This window comes from Lutra lutra, chromosome 4, assembly GCF_902655055.1.
Source record: "Lutra lutra chromosome 4, mLutLut1.2, whole genome shotgun sequence".
NCBI classification, from domain to species: domain Eukaryota; kingdom Metazoa; phylum Chordata; class Mammalia; order Carnivora; family Mustelidae; genus Lutra; species Lutra lutra.
Window position 1 is genome coordinate 156996147 of NC_062281.1, and position 20911 is coordinate 157017057.

The 20911-nt window shown below is 36.6% G+C and overlaps 1 protein-coding gene across 1 annotated transcript in view; it reads left to right on the forward strand.

Moving 5' to 3' along the window:
- The window catches only part of FAF1 (Fas associated factor 1), a 478510-nt gene that overhangs the window by 51949 nt on the left and 405650 nt on the right, over positions 1-20911 (forward strand). The window contains exon 2 of the mRNA XM_047728777.1: positions 5096-5164. Within this exon, the coding sequence (XP_047584733.1) occupies positions 5096-5164 (69 nt within the window). The remainder of the gene's footprint in view (positions 1-5095; positions 5165-20911) is intronic.

The window sequence follows — 20911 nt, forward strand, 5'->3', positions numbered from 1 at the left end:
TTTATAATTTCTGATGAGAAATTAACAGTTAATTTTATTGGGGAATCTCTTGTGCATGAAGTACTTATTTCTTTCTACTTTCATGATTCTTTTTGGCTTTTGATCTCTCAATTGTAATTGTTTTGGTATGGATGTCTTTGCATTTATTCTTTCAGGACTCTGTTGAATGTTTTAAATGTGTAGTTTCTTGTGTTTTTTTTTTTTTTTCCGTTTTTTTTTTTTTCCTTTTTTTTTTTTTACCAAATGTAAGTTTTTAGCCATTATTTCTTCAAATATTCTTTTTGCTTCTTTATTTCTTCTCATTCGGGAACTCCCTATTATGACTCTATTGGTACGTTTGGTGGGGTCTTACATATCTCTTCAGCTTTGTTCATTTTTTGTGCTCCTCAGACTGGATAATTGCATTTAATCTACCTCAAGTTCTCTGATCCTTCTTCTGTCTTCTCATAGTTGCTATTGGAACCCTGTGGTTAAATTTTCATTTCAGTTATTGTACTTTTCAGCCCCAGAATTTTTTTCTTTGATTCCTTTTGAACTAATTTGTATCTCTTTACCAATAGTCTCTATTTGTTGCACATTGTCTTTTTGGTTCCCATTAGCTCTTTGTCCATGGATTCTTTGAACTCTGAGAATATTTAAGATGATGATTGAGTCTTTGCCCATTAAGTCTGATGTCTCTTCTTCATAGACAGTTTCTGTCAGTTTCTCCTTTGAATGGGTCATACTTTCTTATTTCTTAGCATACGTTACAATTTCCTTTTTGAAAAATGATTATTTTAAATATTGTGTAACTCTGGAAATCAGATTCTTCCTCCTCCACCTATGGTTTGTTTTTTGTTGCTTTCTGTGTGTTGTTTTCTGTAGCTTTCTATGGGTTGTTTTCTGACTTTTCTAAACTATTTTTATAATTTTTTTTGGTGATGAGCTGTCTCTGTCTTAAGTCTGCTTGGGCTACCATGACAACATACCATAGAAAAGATTTATATTCTCATAGTTTGAAGGGTGAAAGTGAGATCGTGTTGCCAGCATGATTGATTTCTGGTGAGAACTCTCTTCCTGACTTGCAGATGGCCCCTTGTCCCTTAGTTCTCACACAGCAGGGAGAAAGAGACAGAGAGGCAGAGAGGCAGAGATACAGAGAAAGAAAACACCCACTGGTGTCTCTTCTTATAAACTACACTAATCCCATTATAAGGGGGCACTAATCCCATTATGAGGGCCCCACCTTCATGACCTCATTTAAACCTGATTATCTCCCAAAGGCCTCCGCATCTCTAAGTACCATCACAATGGGGATTAGGGATTCAGCATATGAATTTTGGTGTGTATATGGGTGTGGGGCACAGATATTCTGTACATAATAGTCTCTGAAATCTTTTCTTCTTTAGCTGTGGTCTGCTAGTAGTAGGAAAGAGATTTCCTTGAATATCTTAAGTAAAAAAAAAAGAGAAAAGAGAAAAAAAAGAGAAAAAAGAAAATCCTTTCTCAGTCTTTGCACACTGGCTTTGTCTAACACTTAGGCTGTTTACAAGTGTGTCTTTACTTCCTGTTTCTGCTGAGCCTAGAGATGAGTGAGTAGTTTTCTCAGGTCTTTTCTGGCTAGGTTTCTTACCTTGCACGTATGTATGGCTTTCTACATTCCCAGTGTTTTTTAATGTCCTAATTTCCCAAAGAAACCCTTGCCATTTTTCTTTCAGGTTTTTGGCATATCTTGTTGTTCGCTTTAACTGGAATATTTTTTCTCAGGTGGCAATGAATTTTTCATTTGCCTTAAAAATTTTTCTGAAGAATGCCTTCTGCATAGCTGCTTTTCTGTACTAAGAGATTTTCAAGTTGTTAAAGGAGAGAGCCTTGAGTCAGTCCTGCAGGTAGCCCTGCACAGGTCACAGCAGACAAACACAAATTCTTTGAGAACAGAGTCTGCTCTGCTCCATCTAGAACCAGCGACCAAGGTTCAGCTGTTGAAATGTGGGCTAGTATATTCAAGACTGCCGCAGAGCCAGGAGTGGGGAAAGGGAAATAAAAACATCATAAAGCTTTCACCTGTTTTGAAGTACTTTTTTCATGTATCAGCATTTGTTTGGTTGATGTAAACTTTTGACTAATTTCCAGAGTTTTGAGAAATTTGATTCTGACACCATTTTTAGCTGTTTCTATGGAGGGGATAGCCTCTTGGAACTACTACCTCCTACATGTTTTTCTGAGGGAAAAAAGGATGATGTCATTGAGGAAGTATTTTTACTGGTGCTTTCTGATATTTGTTGCTGTTAGGCTCACAGTTACCCCCTATAGTTTTTCTCTCCTGTTCCCCCTGTGCAACTTCTGCCCTATCTTAATTCTTCTTAGCTGCTTTTATTAGTATTTTAGAACCTTTCGTTATCCCTGTTTTTTTTTTTTTTCATTCGGCTTAAAATAAACATTGCATTTTTTTATGTCTTGTTTGCTTTGTTGCATTTTATGGTATCAAAGAATCAAATTTTGTCCTGCCTTGCTCCCCAAATGTCCCTCTTGGTGCTTGTAGTCAACCCTTATTCCTACCCTAAGCCTCTGGTAATAATTTTTTATTTTAAAAGATTTTATTCATTTATTTGACAGACAGAGATCACAAGTAGGCAGAGAGGCAGGCAGAGAGAGAGAGAGGGAAGCAGGCTCCCTGCTGAGCAGAGAGCCCGATGGGGGACTCGATCCCAGGACCCTGAGATCATGACCTGAGCCGAAGGCAGTGGCTTAACCCACTGAGCCACCAGGGCGCCCGGTGTTTTTTGTTTTTATAATTTTGTCTTTTCTAAAATGTCACGTAGTTGGAATTACACAGTATGTATCCTTTTGAGATTGGCTTTCACTTAGCATAATGCATTTGAGGATTTCTCCACATTGTTTTGAGTTGTCAATAATTTGTTCATTTTTGTTGCTGAATAGTTTTCTGTTCTATGAATGTATAGTTGAAGGACATTTGGGCAGTCTTCTATTTTCACTGACTATGAATAAAGCTGTTGTAAACTTTCATTTTATAATTTCATGTGAATGTAAGTTGATTTCTTTAGGATAAGTAAATACCTAGGAAGTGGGATTACTGTGTCATAACTTTCTTAGAAATTGCTAACCTGTTTTGTAAAGTGGCCATATAATTTTGAGGTACATTTGTACATTATACACATGTCAGTGTAGAGAGTTCTGTTTTTTCTGCATCCTTACCATCACTTGATATTGTTAGTGTTTTGGATTTTAGCACTCTAATGTACAGAAGTGGAATCTCTCTGTGTTTGTTTTACATTTACCTATTGACTAATGCTGTTGAGCATTTTTTCGTGTATATTTGTGTATCTTCTTTGGGGAAGTTTCTGTTGAAATCTTTTGCTATTTATTATTTATTTTAATTGAGTTTTGAGAATTCTTATATTGTAGTTATTCGTCCTTTGTTAGATGTGTTTTATAGTATTTTCTCCCAGTCTGTGGCTTGCCTTTTCATTCTCTTAACAGTGCCTTTCAAAGAGCAGTAGTTCTTACTTTTAAAGAAGTCCATTTTATCAATTTTTTGGGTTTTGCTTTTGCTGTTATATCTAAAACTCATGAAGATTCCTTCCTATGTTTTCAGTATTAAAAATAGAATGAAAGTCATAAATGTAATTAAAAAGCTTTTAGTATCCATGTTAAAAAAATTAAAGAGAAGCAGGTGAAATTAAACATTTTTTAAAAAATATTTTACTTATTTTTATTTATTTGACAGCGACACAGTGAGAGAGGGAGCACAAGCAGGGAAAGTGAGAGAGGGAGCCCAACGTAGGGCTCAATCCCAGGACTCTGGTATCATGACCTGAGCCAAAGGTTGACACTTAATGACTGAGTTACCCAGGTGCCCCTAAACATTATGTTTTAATTAGGCCAACATTTTCAGAACGGTCGTCTCAATACACATTGAATAGAAAATTATTATTTTTATTATATTTAAAGATTTTATTTTTAAGTAATCTCTGTATCCAGTGTGGGGCTTGAACTTATAACCCAGAAATCAAGAGCTGCATGCTCTACCAATTGAGCCAGCTAGATGCCACAAAAAATTTAGTAATAAGTATTTACATTTTTATTTTTGTACTGAATCCTGTCCTCATGTGTATTTAACATAGCACATCTTAAGTCACTTGAGGCATATTTCAGGGTCTCACTAGCCATGTATGACTAGTGGTCACCATAACCAGATGGCACAGATCTGCAAGTCTTAGAGTTTTAGGTTTTACTTTAAATCTGTTATTTATTTTAAGTTAAATTTTGTATAAGGTATATAAGGTATGGATTGCATGTCTTTTTTTTTACATGGTTGTCTGTGAGAAACTTTTTTTTTTTTTTTTTTTTAAAGTAGGCTCCAGGGGCGCCTGGGTGGCTCAGTGGGTTAAAGCCTCTGCCTTTGGCTCAGGTCATGATCTCAGGGTCCTGGGACTGAGCCCCGAGTTGGGCTCTCTGCTCAGCAGGGAGCCTGGTCTCCTCTCTCTGCCTGCCTCTCTGCCTGCTTGTGATCTCTCTCCATCAAATAAATAAATAAAATCTTGAAAGAAAAAAAAAAGTAGGCTCCATGCCCAGTGTGGAGCCACGTTGAAACTTTTTATAGGGGCGCCTGGGTGGCTCAGTCGGTTGTGTCTGCTTTTGGCTTAGGTGATGATCCCAGGGTTGTGGAACAAGTCCCTGCTGAGCAGGGAGCCTGCTTCTCCCTCTCCCTCTGCCTGCTGCTCTGCCTACTTGTGCTCTTTCTCTGTCAAATAAATAAATCTTAAAAAAAAAAAAAAAAAAAAGAAACTTTTTAGTAAAAGTTGTTCTGGGCAATTAGAAATCTCCAGATCATTCTGGGCTCCAAAGTTCAACATTTAGATATGCTTTCTTTTATTGCTTTAATTTATTATCTTTTATTTCAGTGTAATGTAAATTTATTTTATAATTAACAATTTTGAAACCATATTTGTAAAATGCTCAGAAGTGTTAGGTATTTAGTGGCTTTATTCATACACCTTTTTAAAAGTGAAATAGCACATTTATGCTTTTTATTTTTTTAAGATTAACCTCTTCATTCCCAAACTTGTATCTAAAATTCTCACTTTGCTTCCAGGCATGTACTGGCATTGAAAACATCGATGAAGCTATTACATTGCTTGAACAAAATAATTGGGACTTAGTGGTAAGTACTTTTATTTTTGTTCTGTTTTCCAGCTTTATTGAGATATAACTGATGTATAACATTGTTTAAATTTAAGGTGTATAGTGATGATTTTGATACACATGCATATTTTGAAATGATCACCGCAATAAGATGAGTTAACACATTTATCCCCTTATATGGTCACTTCTTTGTGTCTGGTTAGAACTTCTAAGATTTACTTTTTTTAAGCTATTTTCAAGTATACAGTGTAGTACTGTTAACTATAGTTACCTTGCTATACATTACATCGCCAGAACTTACTCCTTTTATACTTTGAGGTTTGTATTCTTTGATCACTTTCACTCACTGTCCCCCATCCCTAGCAATCAACAATCTAATCTGTTTCTATGAATTCCATTTTCTTTTAGATTACACATGTAAGTGAGATCATACAATATTTGTTTTTCTCTCTCTGAGTTATTTTAAGTTTTTTCTTTATTTTGGATTAGTAATCAAATTTTATTAATTCTTCAATGTCTTTAATGTTCTTCATAGGTGATTTAACATATCATAGCCCATGTATAACTCTAATCTAAATGAATAAACTCTGAATGTCTTTAATATGAAGTTTGTGTTTAGTTTAGTATTAAATTACTAAATTATTATGAATTCTTAGATAATTCGAACAATTCTTAAAGTTGTTCTCTTATGTTACTATGAATTAAGGTTCCTCTTCTCCTGTAATATTTTGGTGCAGATGCTTGGTAGGAGAGAAAATGCAGAGTTGTCTAAATGTCAGAATAATTCTATTTGATGTTTTCCCTTCACTTTCTGGGGCTCTCACTGATGATCATTCCTTTCTAAAGCTATTAACTCACATTTTGTTGTGTGTTTTTTTAAAAAAAATTTTTTAAAAATCATCTTCGGAGAGTTTATTATAGAGGTGGTTTAGTTTTTTGAGTTGGGGGAGGCACTAACTCAAATCCTGGCACAGCGCTACACATTCACAGAATTGTAAATACAATTGCAAGGCAAACTAAACATGAATTTTTTTAACAGTACAGGAACAGTACTGGTTGTGTTGGGATGACACAGGTGTCCCTGAGTGCCTTTGAAGTCCTAAGAAAGTCTAAATTACAATTTTGAAGAAGTGTTATTTTCAAAGGTCAAAACTTGAAATGTGTGCTTATAGAACTGAAATTAGATATGTAGATATAATCAACCATCAGTTGTCTGTGTTTTGTGTAGATTTACTGCTGTTAACTTTAATTTTATATTTTTTAAAATATAAAATGCCTCTATTATCTGCTTGTACAGTTAACATTTTCTAGCGTATTATGCAAGGGTGTTTTAATTGCGTGATTAAAATTTTTTTTATATAAATGAGATAATTCTAGTCCTACTATTTTGTAATCTGCACTTTTCAATTAACAACCTGTCACGAATGTCTAAGTAAATGTGGCTAACTGCTCATTCTTTATAATGTTCATTTAATGTTTGCATGGTATGCTGAGGGGTGGTTGTAACATAATAATTTTACCAATCAGTTCTATGCTGTTAGACACTTAGGATTTTTGCAGTATTTTGCTATTATACACACAACTGTAGAGAATATTCTTGGATATTCTTCCTTGCATACTTAACCTATTAATTTTCCTAAAAGATAATAAATAAATTCAATTCATAAGTGTATTTCTGTGTCAAATTGTGTGTGTGTGTGTGTGTATGTTTTTGGTATTTATAGTTAAATTGCCTTCCAGGATAGTTTCATTAATTTAAATCTTTATCAAATATACACATTTTTGAGATTGCCTATTTCATTAAGCCAGAGCTTCCTTATTTTTCATATAGGGCATGTTCAGGCACTTGTCAAAATTTATAAATGTTTGTATGACCTGACTCCAAATCCATGCTTTTACCATACTACAATTTTTTTTAAAAAATGTTTTTATATTCTTTTAAAAGAAGTTTTTGCGTTAATCACTTGCTGCTCATCATAACAAGTTCACTCCATAATCCCCCACATATTTCACCCATCTCCCCTGCTCACCTCCCCTCTGAGGTGACCATTAGTTTGTTCTCTATAGTTAAGAGTCTCTTTCTTGATTTATGTGTGTTTCTCCTTTTTTTCCCCCTTTGCTCCTTTGTTTTGTTTAAGTCACACATATGAGTGAAATCATATGGTATTTGTCTTTTTCTTACTGATTTATTTCACTTAGCATTATACTCCGTAGCTCCTCTAGTTGTAAATAGCAAGATTTCGTTCTTTTTTATGGCCAAATAATATTCCATTGTATGTATATACCACATCTTCTTTATCCATTTGTTGATCAGTGGGCATTTGGGCCACTTTCGTAATTTAGCTATTTTAAATAATTCTGCTATAAACCTTGGGGTGTATGTATGCCTTTGAATTAAGGTTTTTGTAATCGTTGGATAAATATTCAGTAGTGCCATTGCTGGATTGTAGGGTAATTCTATTTTTAACTTTTTAAGCAACCTCCATACTGTTCTTCAGAGTAGCAAACATAAACAGTTGGGACTGCATCAATATAAAAAGCTTCTGCACAGTGAAGGAAGTAGTCAACAGAACTAAAAAGCAGCCTGTGGACTGGGAGAAGATATTTGCAAATGACATATCTGATAAAGGGTTAGTATCCAAAATCATAAAGAAATTTTCAAACTCAATACCCAAAAACCAAATAATCCAGTTAAGAAATGAGCAGAAGTCATGAGGAGGCGCTTTTTCAAAAAAGATACCCAGATGTCTAATAGATATGAAAAGATGCTCAACATCACTCATTGTCAGGGAAATAGAAATCAAAACCACAATGAGATACCACCTCATACTTGTCAGAATGACTAAAATGAACAACACAAGAAATAGCAGGTGTTGGTGAGGATGCAGAGAAAGGGGAACCCTCTTGCACTGTTGGTGAGAATGTGAACTGGTGTAACCACTCTGGAATACAGTATGGAGGTTTCCTCAGAAGTTGAAAATAGAACTATCCTATGATCCAGCAATTGCATTGCTAGGTATCTACCCAAAGGATACCAACATACAGATTCAAAGCAGTACATGCACCCCAGTGGTTATAGGAGCATTATCAACAATAGCCAAACAGTGGAGAAAGCCCAGATGTCCCTCGACAGATGAATGGATAAAAAAGAGGTTACACACACACACCCCATATACACATAATGGAATATTATTCTACCATCAAAAAATTGAAATCTTGTCATTTGCAACAATGTGGGTGGAGCTAGAGTGTATTATCCTAAGTGAAATAAGTCCAAGAAAGACAAACACCATATGATCTCACTCATATGTAGAATTTAAGAAAGGAAACAGATGAACATATGGGAAGGAGAAAAAGAAAAAAAAGAGAGAGAGAGAGAGAAACAAACCATAAGGGATTCTTTTTTTTTTTTTTTTTTTAAAGATTTTATTTATTTATTTGACAGAGAGAGATCACAAGTAGATGGAGAGGCAGGCAGAGAGAGAGAGAGAGAGAGAGAGGGAAGCAGGCTCCCTGCTAAGCAGAGAGCCCGATGCGGGACTCGATCCTAGGACCCTGAGATCATGACCTGAGCCAAAGGCAGCGGCTTAACCCACTGAGCCACCCAGGTGCCCCACCATAAGGGATTCTTAATGATAGAGAACAAACTGAGGGTTGATGGAGGGAGGTGGGTAGTGGATGGGCTAGATGGGTGATGGGTATTAAGGAAAGCACTTGTGATAAGCACTGGGTGTTGTATGTAAGTAATGAATCATTGAATTATACTCCTGAAACCAATATTGCACTGTATGTTAACTAAAATTTAAATAAAGTAATCCTAAAAATAAATGTTAATGTTCTCATGGCAATGAGTTAAATAAATAAATGTATTATGTATGTTTGGTAGAATTTGCCTGTGAAGTTATTTGGTCCTGGACTTTTGTTTTTTGGGAGTTTTATGATTATTGATTCAATTTCATTGCTGGTAATTGGTCTGTTCAAAATTTTACTTCTTCCTGTTTTGATTTTGGTAGGTTATGTAGGTTATATGTTTTAAGAATTATCCATTTCTTCTTGGTTGTCCAGTTTCTTGGTATGTAGTATATCATAATATTCTCTTATAATTGTTTGTATTTCTCAGGTGTTTGTTGTTATTTCTTTCATTTGTGATTTTATTTATTTGGGTTCATCTTCTTTTTTCTTCATATGTCTGGGTAGAGGTTTATCCATTTCATTGATTTCCCCCGCCCCCCAAGAAACAGCTCTTGGTTTCATTGATCTGTTCTTTTTTTTTTTTTTTTTTTTTTTAAGATTTTATTTATTTATTTGACAGACGAGATCATAGGCAGAGAGGCAGGCAGACGGGGTGGGGGAAAACAGGCTTCTCGCTGAGTGGAGGGCCTGATATGGGGCTCGATCCCAGGACCCTGAGACCACTACCTGAACTGAAGGCAGAGTCTTAACCCACTGAGCCACCCAGGCGCCCCTCATTGATCTGTTCTGTTGATTTTTTTAGTTTCTACTTCATCATTATTTGTTTACGTCTGCTGGTTTTAGGTTTTCTTTGTTGGTCTTTTCCTAGCTTCTTTATGTGTAGGGTTAGGTTGGTTATTTGAGATTTTTTTCTTGCTTCTTGAGGTAGGCCTATGTTGCTGTAAACTTCCCTCTTAGAAGCACTTTTGCTGCACCCCAGATGTTTTTTGTCACTGTGTTTTATTGTCCCATGTTTCCATGTACTTTTTAATTTCTTTTATTCCCTGGTTGACCCATTCATTATTTAATAGCATATTATTTAACCTCCATGTATTCGTGGTTCTTCGAGATTTTTTTCTTGTGGTTGACTTCTAGTTTCATAGTGTTGTGGTCAGAAAAGATGCATGGTATGACCTAAATCTTTTAAAATTGTTGGGGCTTGTTTTATGGCCTAATAGATTATCTGTTCTGGAGAATGTTCCATGTGCACTTGAAAAGAATGTGTATTCTGCCATTTTAAGATTGAGTGTTCTGAATATAACTGTTAAATCCCCCCTGGTCCACTGTGTCATTTAAAGCTGTTTACAGTGATGTAAGTGGGTTGTTAAAATCCCCTACTGTTATTGTATTACTGTTGATTAGTTCCTTTATGTTTGTTATTAATTATCTTATGTATTTGGGTACACCCATGTTGGGTGCATAAGTATTTATAGTTGTTATATCTTCTTGTTGAATTGTTCTCTTTTTTATTATATAGTGTCCTTCTTTGTCCCTTGTTATAGTCTTCATTTTATTTTTTTTATTTTATTTATTTTTAAAGATTTTATTTATTTGACAGAGAGATCACAAGTAGGCAGAGAGGCAGGCAGAGAGAGAGAGGGAGAAGCAGGCTCCCCGCTGAGCAGAGAGCCCGACATGGGGCTCGATATCAGGACCTTGGGATCATGACCCAAGCCGAAGGCAGAGGCTTTAACCCACTGAGCCACCCAGGTGCCCCTATAGTCTTCATTTTAAAGATTTTTTTTTTTTTAATTTATTTGACAGAGAGAGATCACAAGTGGGCAGAGAGGCAGGCAGAGAGAGAGAGAGAGAGAGGAGGAAGCAGGCTCCCTGCAGAGCAGAGAGCCCGATGTGGGACTCGATCCCAGGACCCCGAGACCATGACCTGAGCTAAAGGCAGCGGCTTAACCACCGAGCCACCCAGGTGCCCCCCCCTATAGTCTTCATTTTAAAGTCTGTTTCGTCTGATATAAGTATTGTTATTCTGGCTTTCTTTTGACATTCTTTCACATGATAAATGTTTCTCTGTCCTCTCCCTTTATTTTTTATTTTATTTTTTAAAGATTTTTATTTATTTATTTGACAGAGAGAAATCACAAGTAGGCAGAGAGGCAGACAGAGAGAGAGAGGAGGAAGCAGGCTCCCTGCTGAGCAGAAAGCCCGATTCGGGGCTCGAACCCAGGACCTGGGATCATGACCTGAGCTGAAGGCAGCGGCTTAACCCACTGAGCCACCCAGGCGCCCCTGTCCTCTCCCTTTAAATCTGCAGCTGTCTTTTGATCTGAAGTGAGTCTCTTGTAGGCAACCTGTAGATGGGTCGTTTTTTAAAAAACCATTCCGTCTTCCTGTGTCTTTTGATTGGAGTGTTTAATCAGCTTATTCAAAATAATTAGTGATAGAAATGTGCTTTTAAAGATCTTATTTATTTGACAGACAGAGATCACAAGTAGGCAGAGAAGCAGGCAGAGAGAGGAGGAAGCAGGCTCCCTGCTGAGCAGAGAGCCCGATGTGAGGCTCGATCCCAGAACCCTGGGATCATGACCTGAGCCGAAGGCAGAGACTTTAACCCACTGAGCCACCCAGGTGCCCCAATAGAAATGTATTTATTGCCTTTTTATTACTGTTATTGTGCTTGTCTAAAGACTTTCTCTGATCCTTGCTTATCTTCCTTTCTTTCATGGTTTACTTATTTTATTTAGTGGTACATTTGGATTTCTTTCTCTTTATTCTTTGTGGATTAGTAGTTTTTGGTTTGTGGTTACCATTAGGTTTGTATATAACATCTTGTGCATATAGCAGTCTATATTACATTGAGGGTTGTTTAAGTTTGAACCCATTTCTTTCCTCCTTTCCTCCTCATGTTTAGGTTTATGGTATCATATATTAACATCCTTTTATATTGTGAGTTCCTTGACTGGCTTTTTACAGAAATACCTATTTTTCACTACTTTTGTGTTTCCTTTTTCATGTTGCCATTTTTTTTCTTTGTCTTTCATTTCCACTCAGAGTCCCCTTTAATATTTTTTGCAGGGCTTGTTTAGTGGTCTTAAATTCCTTTAGTTTTAGTTTGTCTGGGAAACTCTATCTCTGTTTCTGTTGTGATTGATAGCCTTGCTGTATGGAGTATTCTTGGCTGCAGGTTTTTCCCATTCAGCACTTTAAATGTAAATGATGCCACTCCTTTCTGACATGGAAATTTTCTGCTGAAAAATCCACTGACAGCTTTATGGGGTTTTTTTTATATGTAACTGCCTTCTTTTGTCTTCTTACATTTAATATTTTTCTTATCAGTATATTTTGCCAATTTAATTACAGTATGTCTTGTGGGTCTGCCTTTGTTGATTTTGATGGGGGTTCTCTGTGTCTCCTGGATCTGGATATCTGTTTTCTTCCCCAGATTAGGGAAGTTTTCAGCTATTTTCTCTTCAAATAAATTCTCTGTCCCCTTTTTTCTCTCCTCTTCTGGGACTCCTTCAATTTGATCATTATTATGTTTGATGGAGTCACTTAATTCCCTCAGTGTATTCTTGTTTTGCATAATTCTCTTTTTTCTTTTGTTCAGCTTGATTACTTTCCATTACTTTGTCTTCCATGTCCTTAATTAGTTCCTCTGCCTCTTTCGGCTTCTTGTTCATTCCATCAGTTGTGTTTCTCATTTCATTTACTGAGCCCTTTATCCCTGCTATTCCTTATCTTTGTGTTAATTGTCTCACTGATGTCTACCACTTTTTTTCTCAAGTCCAGTGAATATCCTTATGATCATTGCTTTAAATTCTCCATCAGTCATGTAATTTGTATGTTTCGCTTAGATCTTCATCTGTGGCCTTGTCTTAGTCTTAATTTAGAACAGATTCCTCTGTCTTCCCATTTTGTCTGTGTTTTTGTGCCTGTTTCTGTGGTAGGAAAGTTGATACCTTCTGTCCTCGAGAGTAATGGCTTCATGGAGAAGCCCTCTAGTACCCTACAGCATAATCTCTCCTGTTGCCCAGGACCTGATGCCTCTGGGAGTGTCTCCATGAGTGCTGTGTGTGCTCTACTGTTTTGTGCTGACCACTGTATCCTTTAGGTCAGTTGTCTGCAGACGGTCTCTTTGCCTGGTGTGAGCAGTGTTTGGTCCTTGGCCTCAATATGGCATGTTTTAACTAGGTGTGCTCTGGTCTGCTTGTGAAATAAGACCTGTCATTGCTGTCACTGGAACCAAGGCCTTGGAGAACTCCTGGGTCTGGAGTCATGGTGTTGGTAGTGGTTTGGGTGGATCTTCTTGGGGAGAGGCCTGCCCCCTTTGGACTGAGGCAAGTGTGAGTGGGAAGTGTGGTTCTTCTGGAATGTGGGAGGCAGGGCTTGGTTTAAGCAAATTAGGTAGCAAGTGTCAGCACTGTGCTGCTTCCCGCAGGTAGCCCTGTGTTCATCCTGAGGGGTGGGGAAGGGAAATGCCACCTGCCAGATCTTTTGTTTCTGGAGGGATCTCTCTGTGAATGCTGCCTCTCTAGGATGTGCTCTGGGATGAGCACATAGCTGGTTTACCATGTGCCTCAAGTGCTCTTCAGCATGCCATCTCCATGCTGTATGTCCTTGGGTTGTTTGTCCTGCTTTTTGTTTAGGAGCAGCCACAGTGTCCTTTCAGCTTTCCCAGATGAAAGGATGTTGACCTTCAAAACTCCAGGCTTTAAGCTCTGCTGGGTTTAAGAACTCCCAAATTTGGGCCCTGTTGCTTTCCAAGCCAGTTGCTCTGGCCTTTTCATTTTCCCAAGTGCTCTCGTCTATTAGTCTGATCTCTCACCCTTCTCTGCACTGCAGTGGCCATGATCTGTTTATTTCCCAACCTATGTCTCTGAACTTTGTGGCCTCTTTTCTTCTTTTAGTTGTGGAGTTTGTTTTGCCAGTCTTCAGGCCGTTTTCTGGTGTATTTTGGGTGATTCGATAGTTACTTAGTTGTATTTGTGGGACGCGGTGAGCCTAGGACTCTCCTACTCTGCCATCATCCTCCTAATCCATTGTGCTATATTTTTAATTATTTTTATTAAAGCGCTATATAGATGATATGTACATGATTTCTGTGTGGAGGTGGGAAGTGTCAAGACCTTACCCAGAATAATGTCCCAGATTTCTTGTCTTGAAGTTGTTGTTGTTTTCAGTAGCAAGTGCATTACTTTATTTAGTTTGTGTATTTTAACGGTGTCCTTTGAAGAGGCTGATGCAAATTGTTGCTGTAGATTAAAAATCCTACTAAGCCACTCTTGCATGGTATTGATAAGAGGAATATGAGGATAAGAGGAGTTAAGTGAGGTCATGCGCTTGGAATAATGGACTACAAATCTTTCATCTGAAAATTACCATTTGGGGGTAATATAAATTCTTTCCTAATGTTCTTCTCTTGGTCCATGTTCATTAGCTTTGAAGGGTAAAACGTCAGTTGGTTCTGCATATTTTCTTATTTATTTATTTTTTTAAAGATTTTATTTATTTATTTGACAGAGAGATCACAAGTAGATGGAGAGGCAGAGAGAGAGAGAGAGAGAGAGAGAGGGAAGCAGGCTCCCTGCTGAGCAGAGAGCCTGATGCGGGACTCGATCCCAGGACCCTGAGATCATGACTTGAGCCGAAGGCAGCGGCTTAACCCACTGAGCCACCCAGGCGCCCCTATTCTGCATATTTTCTTAATCCAGTCTATCTAGAATACTGCAAAGGACAATTTCTCCAGATAGTGTTAAATAATTGAATGGTAGAAGTACTCTTCAACTATTTCTGAGTTAACTTGATTTTGGAAAATATTGTAAAAGCACTTAGGTTAAAAACACTGATGTTAAATTTCTGCAGAAATGTAATTCACACTTTAATGGGCCCAAGCAAAAGCATTAGGCCATCTCTCACAACCTTAAACTTAGGGTTTCTTTTGAAATAAATGTCCTAAATGGCTTTTTTCTGGAAATAATCCATCTTTATCCACCATAATAATTTGCTGTGCTGTGTAACTATCTGGCTCTATACATTTTCTCATTTTCCTATTTATATGACACTTAACTTGTTGTTTTTAAAAAACAAAACTTGAACATTTTGAATAACTCATGATTCAAACTTTTCATTAGGTTCATGGAACTTTTTTTTTTTTTTTAAATTTTATTTTTTATAAACATATATTTTTATCCCCAGGGGTACAGGTCTGCGAATCGCCAGGTTTACACACTTCACAGCACTCACCATAGCACATACCCTCCCCAATATCCATAACCCCACCCCCGCTCTCCCAACCCCCCTCCCCCCATCAACCCTCAGTTTGTTTTGTGAGATTAAGAGTCACTTATGGTTGTCTCCCTCCCAATCCCATCTTGTTTCATTTATTCTTCTCCTACCCCCTTAATGCCCCATGTTGCATCTCCTCTCCCTCATATCAGGGGAGATCATATGATAGTTGTCTTTCTCCGATTGACTTATTTCGCTAAGCTGATACCCTCTAGTTCCATCCAACGTCGTCGCAAATGGCAAGATTTCATTTCTTTGATGGCTGCATAGTATTCCATTGTGTATATATACCACATCTTCTTTATCCAATTCGTCTGTGATGGACATCTAGGTCTTTCCATAGTTTGGCTATTGTAGACGTTGCTGCTATAAACATTCGGGTTGCACGTGCCCCTTCGGATCACTACGTGTGTATCTTTAGGGTAAATAACCCAGCAGTGCAATTGCAGGGTCATAGGGTAGTTCTATTTTGCACCATTTGAGGAACCTCCATGCTGTTTTCCAGAGTGGTGCACCAGCTTGCCATTCCCACCAACAGTGTAGGAGGGTCCCCTTTCTCCACATCCTCGCCAGCATCTGTCATTTCCTGACTTGTTAATTTTAGCCATTCTGATTGGTGTGAGGTGATATCTCCTTGTGGTTTTGATTTGTATTTCCCTGATGCTGAGTGATATGGAGCACTTTTTCATGTGTCTGTTGGCCATCTGTATGTCTTCTTTGCGGAAATGTCTGTTCATGTCCTCTGCCCATTTCTTGATTGGATTATTTGTTCTTTGGGTGTTGAGTTTGCTAAGTTCTTTATAGATTTTGGACACTAGCCCTTTATCTGATATGTCATTTGCAAATATCTTCTCCCATTCTGTCAGTTGTCTTTTGGTTTTGTTCACTGTTTCCTTTGCTGTGCAAAAGCTTTTGATCTTGATAAAATCCCAATAGTTCATTTTTGCCCTTGCTTCCCTTGCCTTTGGTGATGTACCTAGGAAGATGTTGCTGCGGCTGAGGTCGAAGAGGTTGCTGCCTGTGTTCTCAAGGATTTTGATGGATTCCTTTCTCACATTGAGATCCTTCATCTATTTTCGTGTGTGGTGTAAGGAAATGATCCAATTTCATTTTTCTGCATGTGGCTGTCCAATTTTCCCAACACCATTTATTGAAGAGGCTGTCTTTTTTCCATTGGACATTCTTTCCTGCTTTGTCGAAGATGAGTTGACCATAGAGTTGAGGGTCTATTTCTGGGCTCTCTATTCTGTTCATGGAACTTTTTATATGATGTTTTATATATTTTGCCTGTGCATTGTTATTTTGTCTTTCTAAATTACGATTATCACTGCTCTATATTTTATGGACCCATATGGAACAGTTTGCATAATTTGAGTTTTAAACCTTGGAGATGTCTTTATTTTAAATTGCCTGTATGCATCAGTTCAACCTCTTCTCCTCTGTTTTTGTGCTTATTTTGCTAGAGAAATATAGAGGAATTTGAGTTAGGTACCACAATCTGGGATTGTGAAGATTTTAAGAAAACCCCAGAACAAAAAACTAATTATGTCAGTACTGAGTGCTTACAGTGTATCCAAATTTATGCTAGATACAGTGGGAGCTTAAAAAATATTAACAGTTTATGGTATCTGACTTCGAGAAGTATACTGAAAAATTGATAAGACATATGGTCTCTTAGACATGTATGTTATACTTAGAAATGGTAATGACTTCCTGAGAAATAATGATTGTGCATATTTTAGCTATTTTATAGTTTTAGACACATAAGTAAAAATTTTTCTATATAGATATATAGCTCAGTTCCAGGAATTTTAGTCACTAGTCACTTACCCTGATCCTGTACCTTATTTTCATTATATAGCTATTGGTAAACTAGTTCTTCCAAACCCCATTTTAAATACTTCCCGGTTGACTGTATTTATTTTGGGATAACTGTAGGTTGGGTTATATATGCTAAAATTCTGAAAGCAAAATAACATGAACTTTAATTCTATTGGGAAGTATCTCAGGCTGTTTTTTTTATTTGAAATGAAGACTAGTTGTACTCTGCTTCCTCCATCTACCTCAGTCTTTTGAGTTTTCACCTTGTCCTGAACTTACATTTAAGAGAGGATTAATGTTATAGTTGATTCCTTCCTTGCAGATGAGTATTTTCAGTTTATATACTGAAAGATGAATATGTAAGGAAGCATTATTGCCAATGGAGTAGAATCTTTTACCAAGGGATTGCCTTCTTACATGCAAGCAGGCTATGTGATCACTATAAATTCTAATCTAGATCCAGAATTGACCCAGTGTTCCTTTTCATGTTTTCAGTATAGAAGAATTTGTGCCAGTAGAGAATAGAAATCTATACAGTTTGTGTTAATTTTGAGTAATCAAAATGTGAGACAGGTAACTAGAGTGAAAATTGGTTGCATTCATCTTGAATCAGGAGCTCTGGTCCTGGATTTTCAAATCTCTTGTCATTATTTTATTGAGTATAGTCTAGGCTGAGTTACTTCTTTCTGAACTTCTATATATGAAATAAGCTGTTTGGACTAAATTATAGTCAAAATCTCTAGATACATGAAATATTTATGAAGAAGTGATTTATGTCCTAATTCCTCTTGAGATTCTATAAAAATGAGTCAACTGTGAATAGTAATTTAAGCAAATGTTTTAGTAGAATTTCATAAGTGTTTGAAATACTTGTACACATACCATTTTGTTTAATCTTTTTAACAACTTTATGATGTAGATAATGGCAAGACAAGATGCATGCCAGTTGCTTCATAGGTCTGTATATATGAAACTCCTTCAATAAAATAAAATTCCCAGTAAGCTCTAAAAAATCAAGGAAAAGATATTTGACATATATTTGATAACCCAGTGCTAAGTGAAATAAAGTAAAAGTAAATGTTAACCTAGTCCTACTGCATTTTAAGTACTCTGTGCTCTTAGGAAATGATTTTTGAACTTTGCACTAGTTCTGCCCTAGTTTTCTGCCTGTGCTGACATAGCTGTTTTGCTGAAGAAAGACTCTATTCAGTGTGCTTGTATTTATCTTTAACTATGTGTTTCAGCTTAAGGCAAAAATGAAACAAATCAGACTATTTTTGGATCATTACTGAATTACTGGTCTATAGTGATTTGTATTAATAGAAGTTTATAATAAATTGATTAATACTGAAAAGTCAAATGCAAGGAAAATTACCATGCACATAATTTGTCTAATTTTAAGATTCACTGAGGTGCCTTGAGATATTTTCATTCTATCAGTTTTCACTTTTGAATGTATCCTAGTGATTATCCTAAAATTCCTTAGAAAAATTTCTTCTACTACCCTACTCAGGATGTGGTTATAGAGTTCCTTGAGTGTGCACTGCTTTTCTATTTTATACAGTGTTGTGAACACCTGCAGTTTTATGAATGAACTAGTTAGCCAGTGATATAATGAGTCTCTGTTGTCATCAGAAAGCAGCCAAGCATTGAGTGCTGCCCTTCATCAATGGCCATTAGACACTGGCTTATATTTACACAGATCCTTGCTATGACAAAAGAGAAGTTATTATGAAGGAATATCTCATTTTATCAATTTCTCCTCCTTTGCTATAGCCTTCTTTGTTTTTCTTCTTTTTAAGGGACTGTAAGGCCATTATTCTACAGAAGTTTTCAATTTTTCAGTTTGTAATTCGTCTACCGTTCTGTGTCTATTGTCCTTTTATTGAGGGTGTACTTTGTGGTAGGTATCATGTCAAGTGGTTTACCTGTATTATTTCATTTAATCTTCACAGCAGTTCCGAAAGGTGAATAGGTAGGTATTAGCTTTATTTTATAGATGAGAAATTGAGGCCCTGTAAAGTTAAGTAAACTGTCCATGCTTGTGCCTCTCTTTGGTAAGGAATAAAACTGTGATTTTGAACCCTTGTCTGTCAGTCCATAGAAATGTCCATACTTTGAAGTCATGGTTTACAGTTACTAGATTTTCCATACCCAGTCTAGTTATCTTCTTTTTGCTCCTTTATTTTTCTTTCTACCACTCACAGCTAATTTCATATTATCAAATGAAAGAACTCTAGTTACATACTAGTACTTTAAATATGTTTATGCATTGTTTTCAAGTAGATTCCAAGATTCTAGAAGAAAGGGATTATGTTTCTTATTAATTTTGCCTTGGCGCCTGACCACTTGTTTAATAAATGCTTATTTGACTGATTGGTTTTATTATTAGTACACTAATATTAAATATTAAAGTACACTTAAATTTTTAAGTCTGTTTTCCATCTCCATCATTTGCATATTTGAAAAGTCCTTGCTATTAAGATTTATGACTCTTCCTGCTATTACTATTCCTTATCTGGCATAATGAAGTTTGAGAAAAGAGGGAGGAAAACCCAGATACCCCAAGGAATATGATTGGGCTGATTTCATTATCTCACTAGTAATATTTAGATGGTCTTCTCCTGTTGTAGCTCTTTAAGTGATATGTTTCACAAACAAATTGTTTCTGTTTTTTCCCCTTATGTTTATTTCCGGTTGTGCTATCATAAAGAAAGCCCCTCACATGAACTAGTCTTTTTGAAGTTTTTCATCAGTTCTGCGTCTTAACAGACAACTTAAGTACAGTGAAAGACTACTGCTATTTCGGGGCACCTGGGTGGCTCAGGTGGTTAAGCATCAGGTTATGCTCTCAGGGTCCTAGGATCAAACTCAGCATCCAGCTCCCTGCTCAGCATGGGGTGTGCATCTCCTCCCAGTCCCTGAGCCCCTCCCCTTGCTCATTTGTGTGTGCTCTCTCTCTCTCAAATAAATAAATGAAATTTTTAAAAAAATGACTACTATTTAAAGTGTGATTAAGCAGATATGAAAGAATTGTTTTCTATGGATGCCTGGGTGGCTCAGTTGGTAAAGCGTCTGCCTTTGTTTGGCTCAGGTCATGATCCTGGGGTCCTGGGATCCTGTGTAGGGCTCTTTGCCTAGCAGGGAGCAGCTTCTCTCCCTGCCTTCCACTCCCCCTGCTTATACCCTCTCTCTCTGACAAATAAACAAAATATCTGGAAAAAAAACATTGTTTTCTACTTTTCAGAGGAAACTTTGTTTTTACAAACATGAAATTCTCAGTTTACTAACCTCACGTTACCAAAACATAACTGTTTGAGGTCTTCATTTTTACCCCTGACTGCAGCTTGATTTTCTGCTTATTTTTTCATTGGATTTTGCTCTGTGTTGTGTTACTTTTCCTTTAAATATAAACTAGTTCTAGAGTTACTTCATTGCATGAACCAAATACCTTTTTTATAAAACTGATGGTAGGTAAAAGTTTGGAGACTTTAAGACCTAGTAATAAAGTGGTATGTTAATTTGATGGTTAGTGGATAGTGTCCATTGTTAAATGAAATTGGGAACTGTGGCTAATATTTATTTATTTATGTATTTATTTATGATTTCTAGTATACTTGTCTAACCTGTGTTTCAGAACACAGAGTTAAACTATTTAATTGAAATCATGAGGAGTCAGCTCACTGCGGTAAAACTAAGCTAAAAGCTTCATGCTAATTCTGAAAGAGATAGTATATGCTATATAAAGCTTGAACATTAAAAGAAAATGAAATTTTAAAGGTTTTGTTTTTAAAATTATTTAGTTCAATTGGATGCCCTTTGATCTTGATATTTTGTAAAGCTTGCTAACCTACAGGTTAGCTTGCTTTTAAAAATGGGTTTATTTTCCCCAAGTGCCTTGCTATATAATACTCAGCTAAGTTATTTCTGTCACTGGAATTGATTTAAACAAAGTATTGCAGCAAAGTCCGTG